A 14,564-nucleotide genomic window follows, 5' to 3' on the forward strand; every position below is an offset into this window, starting at 1 on the left:
GACATAGGGTGCAAGTTGAATCAGGAGATAAAATTGGCGTGTCAAAAATGTAATGCTACGGTGGTTATGGGAGATTTCAACATGCAGGTAGACTGGGAAAATCAGGTTGGAAATGGACCCCAGGAAAGAGATTTTGTAGAGTGCCTTCGAGATGGATTCTTAGAACAGCTTGTACTGGAGCCTACCAGGGAGAAGGCAATTCTGGATTTAGTGTTGTGTAATGATCCTGATCTGATAAGGGGACTAGAGGTAAAGAGCCATTAGGAGGCAGTGATCACAACATGATAAGTTTTACTCTGCAAATGGAAAGGCAGAAGGTAAAATCGGAAGTGTCAGTATTACAGTATAGCAAAGGGGATTACAGAGGCATGAGGCGGGAGCTGGCCAAAATTGACTGGAAGGAGGCCCTAGCAGGGAAGACGGTAGAACAGCAATGGCAGGTATTCCTGGGAATAATGCAGAGGTTGCAGGATCAATTTATTCCAAAGAGGTGGAAAGACTCTAAGGGGAGTAAGAGACACCTGTGGCTGACGAGGGAAGTCAGGGACAGCATAAAAATTAAGGAGAGGAAGTATAACATAGCAAAGAAGAGTGGGAAGACAGAGGATTGGGACTCTTTTAAAGAACAACAAAAGTTAACTAAAAAGGCAATACGGGGAGAAAAGATGAGATACGAGGGTAAACTAGCCAATAATATAAAGGAGGATAGCAAAAGTTTTTTTAGGTACGTGAAGAGGAAAAAAATAGTCAAGGCAAATGTGGGTCCCTTGAAGACAGAAACAGGGGAATTTATTATGGGGAACAAAGAAATGGCAGACGAGTTAAACCGTTACTTTGGATCTGTCTTCACTGAGGAAGATACACACAATCTCCCAAATGTTCTAGGGGCCGGAGAACCTAGGGTGATGGAGGAACTGAAGGAAATCCACATTAGGCAGGAAATGGTTTTGGGTAGACTGATGGGACTGAAGGCTGATAAATCCCCAGGGCCTGATGGTCTGCATCCCAGGGTACTTAAGGAGGTGGCTCTAGAAATAGTGGAAGCATTGGAGATCATTTTTCAATGTTCTATAGATTCAGGATCAGTTCCTGTGGATTGGAGGATAGCAAATGTTATCCCACTTTTTAAGAAAGGAGGGAGAGAGAAAACGGGTAATTATAGACCAGTTAGTCTGACATCAGTGGTGGGGAAGATGCTGGAGTCAATTATAAAAGACGAAATTGCTGAGCATTTGGATAGCAGTAACGGGATCATTCCGAGTCAGCATGGATTTACGAAGGGGAAATCATGCTTGACAAATCTACTGGAATTTTTTGAGGATGTAACTAGGAAAATTGACAGGGGAGAGTCAGTGGATGTGGTGTACCTCGACTTTCAGAAAGCCTTCGACAAGGTCCCACATAGGAGATTAGTGGGCAAAATTAGGACACATGGTACTGGGGGTAGGGTACTGACATGGATAGAAAATTGGTTGACAGACAGAAAGCAAAGAGTGGGGATAAATGGGGCCCTTTCGGAATGGCAGGCAGTGACCAGTGGGGTACCGCAAGGTTCGGTGCTGGGACCCCAGCTATTTACAATATACATTAATGACTTAGACGAAGGGATTAAAAGTACCATTAGCAAATTTGCAGATGATACTAAGCTGGGGGGTAGTGTGAATTGTGAGGAAGATGCAATAAGGCTGCAGGGTGACTTGGACAGGTTGTGTGAGTGGGCGGATACATGGCAGATGCAGTTTAATGTAGATAAGTGTGAGGTTATTCACTTTGGAAGTAAGAATAGAAAGGCAGATTATTATCTGAATGGTGTCAAGTTAGGAGGAGGGGGAGTTCAACGAGATCTGGGTGTCCTAGTGCATCAGTCAATGAAAGGAAGCATGCAGGTACAGCAGGCAGTGAAGAAAGCCAATGGAATGTTGGCCTTCATAACAAGAGGAGTTGAGGATAGGAGCAAAGAGGTCCTTCTACAGTTGTACCGGGCCCTGGTGAGACCGCACCTGGAGTACTGTGTGCAGTTTTGGTCTCCAAATTTGAGGAAGGATATTCTTGCTATGGAGGGCGTGCAACGTAGGTTCACTAGGTTAATTCCCGGAATGGCGGGACTGTCGTATGTTGAAAGGCTGGAGCGATTGGGCTTGTATACACTGGAATTTAGAAGGATGAGGGGGGATCTTATTGAAACATATAAGATAATTAGGGGATTGGACACATTAGAGGCAGGAAACATGTTCCCAATGTTGGGGGAGTCCAGAACAAGGGGCCACAGTTTAAGAATAAGGGGTAGGCCATTTAGAACGGAGATGAGGAAGAAATTTTTCAGTCAGAGAGTGGTGAAGGTGTGGAATTCTCTGCCTCAGAAGGCAGTGGAGGCCAGTTCGTTGGATGCTTTCAAGAGAGAGCTGGATAGAGCTCTTAAGGATAGCGGAGTGAGGGGGTATGGGGAGAAGGCAGGAACGGGGTACTGATTGAGAGTGATCAGCCATGATCGCATTGAATGGCGGTGCTGGCTCGAAGGGCTGAATGGCCTACTCCTGCACCTATTGTCTATTGTCTATTGTCTAAACTGCAATGTTAGCAAGAATTAATGTGCTTGATTGCTGACCACTTCTGTAGGCCGATGTTAACATAAAACTGAGTGAGGATGAAATTGACATTAGATTCCCAGACCTCCCAACTCTTCCGAATTTGGCGGAAAGTTTTCGCTTTCTTATTTCATTTCCGCCACTCCGATTTCACCTCACATTTTACCGCAAAACACATGCTTCGCCGCTCGCCCTGCCTCTTCAGACGCTCGCCTCACGCCACTGGCCTCACCGTTAACCTCGCCTCGCCGCTGACCTCACCTTGCCGCTGGCCTCGCCTCACCTCGCCGCTGGTCTCGCCTCACCTCGCCGCTGGCATCGCCTCACCTCGCCGCTGGCCTCGCCGCTCGCCTCACCTCGCTGCTAGCCTCGCCGCTGACCTCACCTCGCCGTGGCCTCACCTCGCCGCGGGCCACGCCTCACCTCACCGCTGGCCACGCCTCACCTCGCCGCTGGCCATGCCTCACCTTGCCGCTGGCCACGCCTCACCTCGCCGCTGGCCACGCCTCACCTCGCCGCTGGGCTTGTCTGACCGATAAGCTCGCCTCGCCTCGCCGCTGGGCTCGCCTGACCGATAAGCTCGCCTCGCCTCGCCGCTGGGCTCGCCTGACCGATAAGCTCGCCTCGCCTCGCCGCTCGGCTCGGCTCGCCTCACCTTGCCGCTGGGCTCACCTCACTTTACCGCTGACCTCACCTCGCCACTGAGCTCGCCTCGCCTCGCCGCTGGCCTCGCCTCGCCATTCACCTCACTGCGTAGCGCGAGGCCCGTTGATGTTGAGATGGGGTGCGGGGGAGGGGGGCAGGGGAGTGGGGTTCGGGGGGGGTGGGAGGGGGTGGGGGGAGGAGGAAAAAGGTGGAGAGGGGAGGGTGGGAGTGGGGGGAAAGAGGGGAGGGAATAGGGGGGAGGCGGGAATCGGGGGTGGGGGGGACATGGTGATTTGTGTTTTGACATTGTGATTTGCTGTTGATGACCACTGGAGCAAGTATGTCTTCAATGAAATTAGGTATGTGCAGTTTTAAATGAAACTCTTCATAACTTAGTCATACATTTTGTGTAAGGAAAAAGCAAAATAGAGAAAACAAAACAAAACAATTTTTTCTTTGTGTTGTGAAAAGTATTTCTATTCAATAACCTTTCTATAAATAGCAGAATATACTCATGATAGGCCTGACATTGTACATGTAGTCCAAGAACTACAGACTTTTGGAAATAATAGTCGTTTTTCACACATGAATGTAGCACAACGTGTTACGCACCATATTATGAATTTTGATGTACAATTCTGAATTTTGGACATCAAAATTCTGAATTTGTATAATCAAATGTTGGTAGGTCTGGATTCCATGCTCTGTCGCTGATTCTGTCGAGACTATTATACTCTTTTGAGGCTAGTTGTCTAATAGTGTCTGCAGAATGTAATTCTGCAAGAACTACTCTCTTGAGGAGACAGGGTTGATTCATGGTGTGGTTTAGAAAAATTAATTAGCCTGGCGAGTATGATATGCATTGGAGAATGTTTACTCAGCTCACCTTATTCCTTTCAGAACACCACTGCATTACGCTGCAGCCAACTGCAACTATCAGTGCCTGTTTGCTCTTGTGGGATCTGGAGCCAGTGTAAATGATCTGGATGAAAGAGGTTGCACGCCACTTCACTATGCAGCAGCATCAGACACAGATGGAAAGTAAGTGATATATAATTATTTGCAAATAGTCATAGTGATACAGTGTGGAAAGAGGCCCTTCGGCCCAACGCCCACACAGGCCAACAATGTCCCAGCTACCCTAGTCCCACTTGCCTGCGCTTGATCCATAACCCTCCAAACCTGTTCTATCCATGTACCTGTCCAACTGAAATGATGGTAGATTAGTAATGGTGTGGCTCATTATGGTTTGATCTTAATTTAACTGCTATTTTTTTCAGTCAGCAGATATGGGTGTTTATTGCCCGTTCCTCATTACCCATAAACTGGGTGGCATTTCAATACTCAGTTAAGAATTAACCACATTGTGGTGGGTCTTGATTATGCATAAACCTGAACAGATGAGAGCAGCTAATCTCTATATCTAATGGGCATTGATTACTTTGATTGATTTTGTATCAATCTATGTGTTTCACTGCTGATCCAACTTTTGATTGCAGATTTATTTACCCATTGAATTTAAACACCCCAGTTTCCTTGATAGGTTTTGAACATTTCCAATCCTATCCTGAATTGTTGATTTAGTGCTCTGCTCCAATAGAACATTCATTATGCTTCTGTACTCTGCAATAGGATTTATATTTACAAACATGATAAATTAAATCATCTGTAGCTTTTACCCAGAGCAGCAGTTTGAGGATTACTTTACAAGATTGACTGGTTCATAACTTGCTTATTTGTTCTCTCATTGAATCTATTGAAATAGTAAATTTCATTTAAATTACTCTTTCTTATCATTGATTTTTGTCCACCAAAGAGCTTTGAATTTATTCTCTTTATTCAATTTTGGCTTAAAGGTCCATCCATTGTTTTTTGCAGCATTGATATCTGAGAAGCATATAAATTGTTACATTTTTCAACATGTCATTCAGGCATTTTGTGTACAACGGTATACAAAAATGGTGTACAAAAATGTCCTCATCTATGATCTCCATCCCCTTTAATTGTCAGTGTTAGTTACCGTGGAGGTACCGGGTTTTTTTTCTCTTTGTGACTATTATTCCTTCATTTTTTGCCACCTTTGTAAAGGAGCTATCCACTTTCCCACTTTTCATCTACCTCTTCCAGTCAATATTTTACCAACAATATTTACTTGTCACTTTAAACTTCTTCAACCATGGTTTTCAACTGCTGATAATTCCTTAAAACAAACTTCTAATTGCTAATGAAAACAAAATATGCTAGAAATACACACTGGTCAGGCAACATCTGTGAAGAAGGAAACTGTTCACACTTCAGATCAATAATATTTTATCTGATAAAAGGTCAAACACCTGAAATGTTAACTGTTTATGCACACATGCATAGCCTGCTACATATTTCCATCAATAGGCACAAAAAGCTGAATAACAGCGGGACAGACAGCATCTCTGGAGAGAAGGAATGGGTGATGTTTCAGGTCGAGACCCTTCCTACACATTTCCATCATTTTAATTACTATTTTCAATTTACACCATCAATGGCTTTTTGCCTTGCACCTAATGGTCTGTTTTGGTGGCTGACTTATTTCTTTTACTCTATTTTCTGATTAATGGAAATAGTTTTACATTTTCAAAATACCTCACCATATTAAAACAGGTCATCTTCAATCAAGCACAGTATTCCAATTGTTCTAAACCAAGACGTACGAAGATTTAGCATGACCTCTTTGTTCTTGTATTAGGTCCTTTGGTCCTATTAACCTTCCCCCTCTTTTGGATGTTTGTGTATGAGAACTAAATTATCCTTACCTGACATTTTGTTTTAAGTTTTTGCTGTTTACTGCATGTTACTTTTAATCTACCCAGAATGCATTCCCCTCTCTTTTACTGAATCTGATCCCTCCCAAATTTAAGATTTCCATATCTTGTTTTTCTCTACAGTCCTTCTCACAAATAATCACACTCTATTTTTGAGTATTATGCAAATTCAGTTATGCTCCTCACATATGTCTAAAGCCTTTAAGCAGGGCACCTGATCAAAGATAATAGAGCAGAGCAAGATAGACCACTCAACCCTAAAAACCGTAGTATGTCATGGCGCCATTTTAGTAGGCAGAAACTTGCAGAAACATTTAAAAAGAAAAATAACAAAAATCTGTGAATTGATAGATGAGATATATTCTGCATTTTTATGGTATCATCACACATACTGTTCCCCCAAAACACTGATTACACTACGAGAGGCATAGCGAACGGCGGGTTTTGCCTACTAAAATGGCGGACGTTACGCTCCTTTGCATACTGCACTTCAGTATAGGCGATTTCGATAGAGTGGTTCATCTTGCTCCTCTAGTATCTTTGTCTGATAGCAACTGGCCACGGTGACGCAGCGGTAGTGTTGCTGCCTTGAAGTGCCGGAGACCCAGGTTCGATCCCGACTATTGGTGCTGTCCGAACGGAGTTTGTACTTTCCCCCCCGTGACCGCATGGGTTTTCTCCGACATCTTCGGTTTTCTCCCACACTCCAAAGACGTACGGGTATGTAGGTTAATTGGCTTGGTGTATGTGTCAATTGTCCCTAGTGTGTGTAGGATAGTGTTAATGTGCATGGATCGCTGGTCGGTACGGACTTGGTGGGCCAAAGGGCCTGTATCCGCGCTGTATCTCTAAGCTAAAACTAAATTAAATTCTTGGAGCTCACAACATTTTAAATTATTTTAAACATCTAGTATTCACTTTTTTACCTTATCCATAGTGTTTAATAATGTCATTTTAAGTTAATGGAAAATTTTCCCGTAGTAATTTGTCATGCGTGCTAAAAATCCACGTGAACAACCTTTGCGTTTCCTTGATCAGTACACAGCTTCGTAGAAAAATATCCTTTTTGTCAGGCTGAACTGGATTTTGATAATGTGTTAATTCCACTGAATTTAACTAGTTTTCCTCTAAGCGAGTCATTTTGTGCTGCATTTTGGTCTCCCAAAAGACACATACTGTAATAGGCTAAACTTACCTGTCTTATCCCTTGAACAGAAGTAGTAGTTGACAGTTTTCTGGGGCCATGATATAATATTATTACGTCAATTAATATTTAAATATGCTATCTGCACATGCATGAAAAATGTACCTTTGCTTCACTTGTTAACGTCATTGAACCTGAATGAAATATTGTTTACTTGTACTTAATTATTAACTCGTGAGTTTATAATGTGAGGCATAACTTTTAGGTTTACTTATCATACGATGATGTGATAGGAGTGGAATTAGGCCATTCTACCCATCAAGTCTACTCTGCCATTCTATCATAAGGTCTGAAGTAAATAAGGGTAGAATTATGCCATTCGGCTCATCAAGTCCTCTCCACCATTCAATCATGGCTGATTTTTCTTTCCCTCCTAACCCCATTTCCTGCCTTCTCCCCATAATCTCTGACACCTGTATTAATCAAAAATCTATCTATCTGTCTTAAAAATATCCACTGATTTAGCCTCTACAGCCTTCTGTTGCAAAGAATTCCACAGAATCACCACTCTCACTAGACTAAAGAAATTTCTCCTCATCTCTTTCCTAAAAGAGCATCCTTTAATTCTGAGGCTATAACCTCTAGTCCTACAGTTATTTTCTTACACCTCTAGTCCTAGACTCTCCCACTAGTGGAAACATCCTCTCGATGTTCACTCGATCCAAGCCTTTCACTATTCTGTACGTTTCAATGAGGCCCCCCCTCATTCTCCAGCGAGTATAGGCCCAGTGCCGACAAACGCTCATCTTAGGTTAAGCTACTCATTCCTGGGATAATTGTTGAAAACCTCCTCTGGAACCTCTCCAGAGCCAGCATATCCTTCCTCAGATATGGTGCCTAAAATTGCTCACAGTATTCCAAATGCGGTCTCAATCATGACTGATCTATCTCTCCCTCCTAACCCGTTTCTCTTGCCTTCTCTCCATAACCTCTGAAACCTGTACTAATCAAGAATCTTTATCTCTGCCTTAAGTATATCCACAGACTTAGCCTTCTGTGGCAAAGAATTCCACAAATTCACCACCCTCTGACTAAAGAAATATCCTCCTTATCTCCTTCCTAACGGAACGTCCTTTAATTCTGAGGCTATGACTCTAATCCTAGACTCCCCCACTAGTGGAAATCCACATCTACTCTATCCAAGCCTTTCGCTATTAAGGTTTGGTTTTCTGTGTTTTGAAACGTGACCAGCCATACATAAGGTTAATTAATTTAAAACTGGCCAATAAATGAAGATAATATACTACCATGCTCTCACAATCTTTTCTGTTTTTGAGTTTTCTCGCACTTTTAAAGAATTTCTAGTCTGAAGAAGGGTCTTGACCCGAAACGTCACCCATTCCTTCTCTCCTGAGATGCTGCCTGACCTGCTGAGTTACTCCAGCATTTTGTGAAATAAATACCTTCGATTTGTATCAGCATCTGCAGTTATTTTCTTACTCTAAAGAATTTCTAGTATGATTCTCAGAATTTCATTTATGTATGCAGCCTGAACCAAAAAAAAGTTCATAATTTCACAGATTGCTACTGCTTGGTAGCCAAATGCTGTTCTTTTAGCTAACAAATTGTATCTGCGTTAGTTAACACAAAATGGTCAATTGAATATTTCCAAGTCAGCTACTGCTGAAAATGATTAATTTTTTTAAATTGTAAATTAATTTCATTTTATCGTAACACGTGGTCATAAGAATAGAAGAAGGTGTTGCCCCCTTCTGCTTGCTCTGCCTTTCCTTAATTTTGTAGCTGGTCTTTTACATCCTTTTCTTTCCTGGGCTAACCCCCATAAATTGTCTCCCCTTGTATTTAAAAATCTATCAATCACTGTCTTGAATATATTTAATGACTTGGCTTTCATTGCCATCTTGGCGAGAGAATACTAAAGATTCATTGTCTTGTTGAAGAGATTTTCGTCTTTATCTTTGTCCTGAATAGCACATCCTTATTTTGAGATTGTGATCCTAGGTTATGGACACCCCTAACAAGGGAAACATGAACCCCTCTATCCATTCTGTCAGTTTTGTATGTTTAGATATGATTACCACACTTCTTCAGTTTGGAAATAACTTAACGTTTCATTGCTTGACTTGGTATCTTAAAAACTCTTTTACATGATCATTAATTATTTGGGATATGCTATCAATGTAGCATTATATATTTTCATTTTTGTACATTTCCTGTAGATTGGTAAGAAGTTTGATTTGGCTTACTTAATCAATTACTTCCTAACTTAATATCCCTTTTGCATGCAATTTAGTTATGTTTGTAAAAAGCTTTTCAATAATGCATTTTGGTACTTTTACAAATCTTAACTTCAATCTATGGCAGCTCTTGCTTTTCCTTTTCCACAGTAATGTTCAAACTACAAGTTAGAAAAATTGAGTAGACATTTGCTTTAACTTGAAAATAGACACAAAATGCTGGACTAACAGCAGGACAGGCGGCATCTCTGGAGAGAAGGAATGGGTGACTTTTCGGGTCGTGGCCTTTCAGACTGATGTCAGGGGAGAGGGAGATACAGGATGTGTAAGGTGTGAAAATAGGACAATTTAAATTGTTCTCTGATATCAAATTATATTTTGAATTGCTATTTAATTGCTGTATGACAGCTGTAGTCTTGATTCTCAATGACATCTCAAAGGTAAATGTATAAAGTGATGTGAATTACTCAGTAATAGCAAAGAGAATTTTTAGTTTGTGCACTCCTCTTGTTAGTTTGTGCTCCATCCTGTTGCAGTATCTGCAGTTCCTTCCTACAGATTTCCTTTGGTGTGGATGGGGGGGGGGAGGTTACAATTTGAAGATTATTATGGCATAGTAAAGGCAGAGATATATCAGAGATTCTTTGTAATGCTTGCCAAAATGTGGTGCTTATTTATCTTTCAAGAAATCAAGGTTTTAAAACTAGGGAACAAAATGATATTGCATGTTAATATTGAGCTTTCCCTGGTAAATGTGGTGTGTGATGAGCTGCAGATTTAAGTTTCCTGAAACTGCTGCTTCTCATACGACTTCATTATTTTGTAGAAACAAGAAACTGAAGATGCTGGTTTACTAAAGAAGGGACACAGTGCTAGAGTAACTCAGTGGGTCAGGTAGCCTCCCTGGAGAACATGAATAGGTGACGTTTTGGTTGGGACTGTCACTTATTTATATTCTTTAGGGATACTGCCTGACCCACTGATTTACTCCAGCATTTTGTCTCATCTTCATTATTTCCTTTTTGTCAGCTGATAGCCTTTTGGCCTCATGAGTTAATAAGTTCAGAAGTAATAGGAGCAGAATTAGGCCATTCGGCCCATCAGATCACTCCGTCATTCAATCATGGCTGATCTATTCTCCCTCCTAACCCCATTCTCCTGCCTTCTCCCCATAACCCCTGACAGTTGGTCGTACTAATCAAAGCCTAACCTGCTTAGTATTTCTAGTATTTTTTTAATTTTTATTTTAGCTTTTATGCTTCTGTAGTTTTGATTTTCAAATATTTAGCTTTGTTCTTTTCTTCAAATTCATTATCCCAAAACAAATAACTTAATCAAACGTAATGGGTTGCTGATACCAATTTCTGGATGCTCATGTGTTACTGTGGTCTCTCCTACATTTTGTCTTATGGGTTTTGAGGTGCACTACATATCCCATATTGGAAATTTCCATTTGTTACTGACAAATGTTTTGTGGGAAATTTTCAATCTCCATCTCTGGAACACACAAGGATAACTGGTGTAATGCTGAGTTTGATACTATAGCCCCATCGTGTGGAGGTCAAAAGGGATTGCAAATAATGAGTCAGAAGATTTAATGTTCAAGTAAGGTCAAGTCAAGATTATTGTCATATGCATAAGTATGGTGGGTGCAGGTACAATGAAAATCTTGCCTGCAGCAACATCAGTAATAGCAATTATAAGTAATAATAATTACATGTTGTCAGCAAAAAAGTCACAGGGAATATTTTCAGCAAGCAACAAGAATATTATTGAATGGCCTGGCTCATGTCAAGAGTGATGTCACATGGTCAACTGAATAAAACAGGCATTAATCATTCTTACAGAGTCTGTGTGATCTGCATTACATTCATCATTGATTGTAGAATGGATTGACTGTATGGAGAGACATTGCAAATAGATAGTGGCCTGATTTCTAGCTCATATTATGCATTTATTCTAATTGTTGCAGTTGTTCTCCCATCGATATGATCGATGAACAGCACCTGTCGTCATTGCCGTTCATCGTCAAGAGGGTGAATGCATTCTGTGGGGGAAAACATGGTGTAGACATAAAAAGGGAGAGGTTAAAAATATTTGGGACTAACAGAGCTGGTTAAACTTGATCCATCTTTCTATATGGGTATTCTCCCCTTGCCGTTTTGGGATATGGCTTGTTTGGCTTTGCACTGTTTTCTGCATTCTTTCTCATGTTTACCTCCTCCCCTCCCTCTGCCACAGCACATGTTCTCACTCGCTTTGTCCTTCCAAACAATCTCTCATCTTTCTCCCGGCCCTTACACTCTCCGTAGGCTCATACCTCTTATTAATGATTCCATTGTATCTCTTTGAATAAAAAGTTTGCCTTGTGACTTGATGTGCAGCCAGTACATGTAGAGTCTTGTCGGCTGCAAATTGGGTCCCGAGAGGATTAGAGTTGTGCCTCTTCCCCCCCCCCCCCCCCGTCACTGGATCTGCTTTCATGCTGGCGACAGCCCGTCTGCTCTGAGGGCACAGATCTTTTCAAAAGATGCCCGTGGTTAAGAACTTTCAAAACTTCAAAGAAAGAAATGTATCAAACCGCATTTTTAAAGGTAAGTAATGGCTAGGGAGTTAGTCAAACAATATTATATCCTAATCTTTCCTTTGCAGTCAAGATCCTATAGTTTTAAAGAAGTTGGATTATTATTTACTTTATATAAACCATGGGATTGGTGTCTAAGTGAGAAACCTGTCAAACTGATATATAATGCAACGGCAGAATGGGAAATATCTGAAAGTTGTAAAATTTAGTGCAAAAGATAATTATTTTTCACAAAGGAGGAGCAGGAGGCTCCATGTTCCAGCTTTGGTAAGGTAATTTGTATTTGATCAAATGCCACATCTCAATATTCCTGACTGTTTTCAGTAACATCTGACTCCACTTTGTTTTTTTAATTATGAGAGGCATGGATAGGGCAGACAGTCAGAACATTTTTCCCCAGGATGGAAATATCAAATACTAGCTTTACTGGCTTATATAAAATAATAGCTTTATGGTGAGAGGGTCAAAATATAACATATGTGTGAGGGAAGTTTTTTTTACATAGAGGGTGGAAAGTACCTGGATGGTGGTGGAGGCAATTTAAGTAACTTTTGAATAGACATGGATATGCAGGGAATGGAGGGTTATGGATTATGTGCAGGCAGGTAAGAGTTGGCCTGAGCATCATGTGTAGCAAAGAACTCCAGATGCTGGTTTAAATCGAAGGTAGATCCAAAATGCTGGAGTAACTCAGCAGGACAGACAGCATCTCTGGAGAGAAGGAATGGGTGATGTTTCGGGTCGAGACACTTCTTCATCATGTTCGGCGCAGACATTATTGGCCGAAGGGACTGTTCCTGTGCTGGATAATGTTCAATGCAGATATTCATGCAGACTTGTGACCAATACATGTTTACAAATTTATTGGGATATTAGAATTGAAAGCAAAATTACATTCTGAGGTGCAGTTAATGCATTTGGATTTGAAGCAGCTCACTTGAGCTGTTCTCTACAATACACAAGTTCGGCTGTCATTGACAGCAGATTTACAGAATAAATTGGAATCAAACCTGATTCTGTCTTCAGCAGTCAATCATTTGTGCAAATTTCAGTCAATTTCAGAATGGCAGTCAAAATTGACAATTGACTGATTATCACTCCATAAATTAAAGGGATAGACATTGAATCCATCAATGCAGTAATGTAACTTTGAAAATACATTCTGGATGGAGGAAAAGATGACTGTCTAGTATGGCACAAAATATGCAGCTCAAATCTTTTTCTCTCATTTACAGCATTTTATTCCTCAATAATCAAACGTAGTTAAACCATTTTTGCCAGCAGTGGTTATCAGAATGCTTACATGAGCTATTTGTCTGAATTGTATAAATGCTTACGTAAGCATTCTGACTTCTGACATCACTTTCCTAATGCATTTAATATTGTTAATACAAAAATCTACTTAAAGGTTATCAGTCTGAAACTTTATCTGTTTCCACTATTGCCTCAGTATTTTCTGCAATTTCCTATTTCTAGATCTGATTTCCAACACCTGTACTATTTTGCTTTTCAACTAAAAATATACTTGTTTGAATATTCTTGCTGGTCATTCAAAGGTATTTCAAATTGCTGCTGCTCTTAACTATCTGCAGGTGCTTGGAATATCTACTTCGAAATGATGCCAATCCTGGAATTCGAGATAAACAGGGCTACAATGCGGTCCATTATGCTGCTGCCTATGGACATCGATTATGTCTTGAACTTGTAAGTACATTTAATTTTATATATTTTTGTGCCTTGTTAAATGATTTTAATAGTTGTAATAGAAGCAATAATAAATTAATTTTGAACTCCATTTATTGGGTTAGATTCCATAAAAGCATAGGCTACAGCAGTGGAGAGATTCTTCAGCCGAGATTTAATGGGGACCATTACTCTCTTCCCTTTCTGTAGAAATCCTTCCTGGTTTTCAATACCTCAATCATACCCTCTCTAGGCCTGTTCTGAATAGATCGGCCGATCCTCTCTGGTCTATACACATAACAAGGTCACTCATTTCTGGAATTATTCTAGAAACGCTTGGAACAACCATTGAAGCTTTATATCTTCCCTAAAGAATGCTGAGAATTGAACATAATACTTTTAAGTATAACTGACAGCTTCATCATGACTACTTTGTTCTCGTACTCTTTGCCTCGATTTATAATGCCCAGGAACTCTTGTGCTTTTTAAAAACTGCCTTTGCAATCTGCCTTGTCAATTGTGATGATATATGTAAATATCTTTTTGATCCCTCTGCTCTGCATCAGTGTGCTCTGTAGTTTATACTGCTACTTCTTGTTCTTCCCACTGGAATGTGATAATTTGTAACTTAGAGATCTTAAAGATATGTAACTTCTGATTTATATTTTGCCTGTCTGTTTACCTTCTCACCAGACTGTTTAAATTCTTACGCTATACTATGCGTAAATGTTTACTATACTGTGTGTTGCTATGCTTGAGGATTTTGCGTGATTTATAAATTTGGAAATTTGTACTTATTTATTCAAGTTATTGATATACGTTAAGAAATACTGTGATTCCCACTCGATCCCTGGGGTACATCACTGC

The 14,564-nt window shown here is 40.6% G+C and overlaps 1 protein-coding gene across 3 annotated transcripts in view; it reads left to right on the plus strand.

The window, feature by feature from the left end:
- Positions 1–14,564, plus strand: part of LOC144604070 (serine/threonine-protein phosphatase 6 regulatory ankyrin repeat subunit A-like) — a 181,662-nt gene that overhangs the window by 137,647 nt on the left and 29,451 nt on the right. For 2 of the 3 annotated variants that reach the window (XM_078418157.1, XM_078418148.1), the window contains exons 14-15: positions 4,131–4,271; positions 13,607–13,718. In XM_078418157.1, the coding sequence (XP_078274283.1) occupies positions 4,131–4,271; positions 13,607–13,718 (253 nt within the window). The remainder of the gene's footprint in view (positions 1–4,130; positions 4,272–13,606; positions 13,719–14,564) is intronic. The other variant, XM_078418164.1, reaches the window with a different exon arrangement.

The sequence above is a fragment of the Rhinoraja longicauda genome, chromosome 2 (genome assembly GCF_053455715.1).
Source record: "Rhinoraja longicauda isolate Sanriku21f chromosome 2, sRhiLon1.1, whole genome shotgun sequence".
Taxonomy (NCBI): Eukaryota; Metazoa; Chordata; class Chondrichthyes; order Rajiformes; family Arhynchobatidae; genus Rhinoraja; species Rhinoraja longicauda.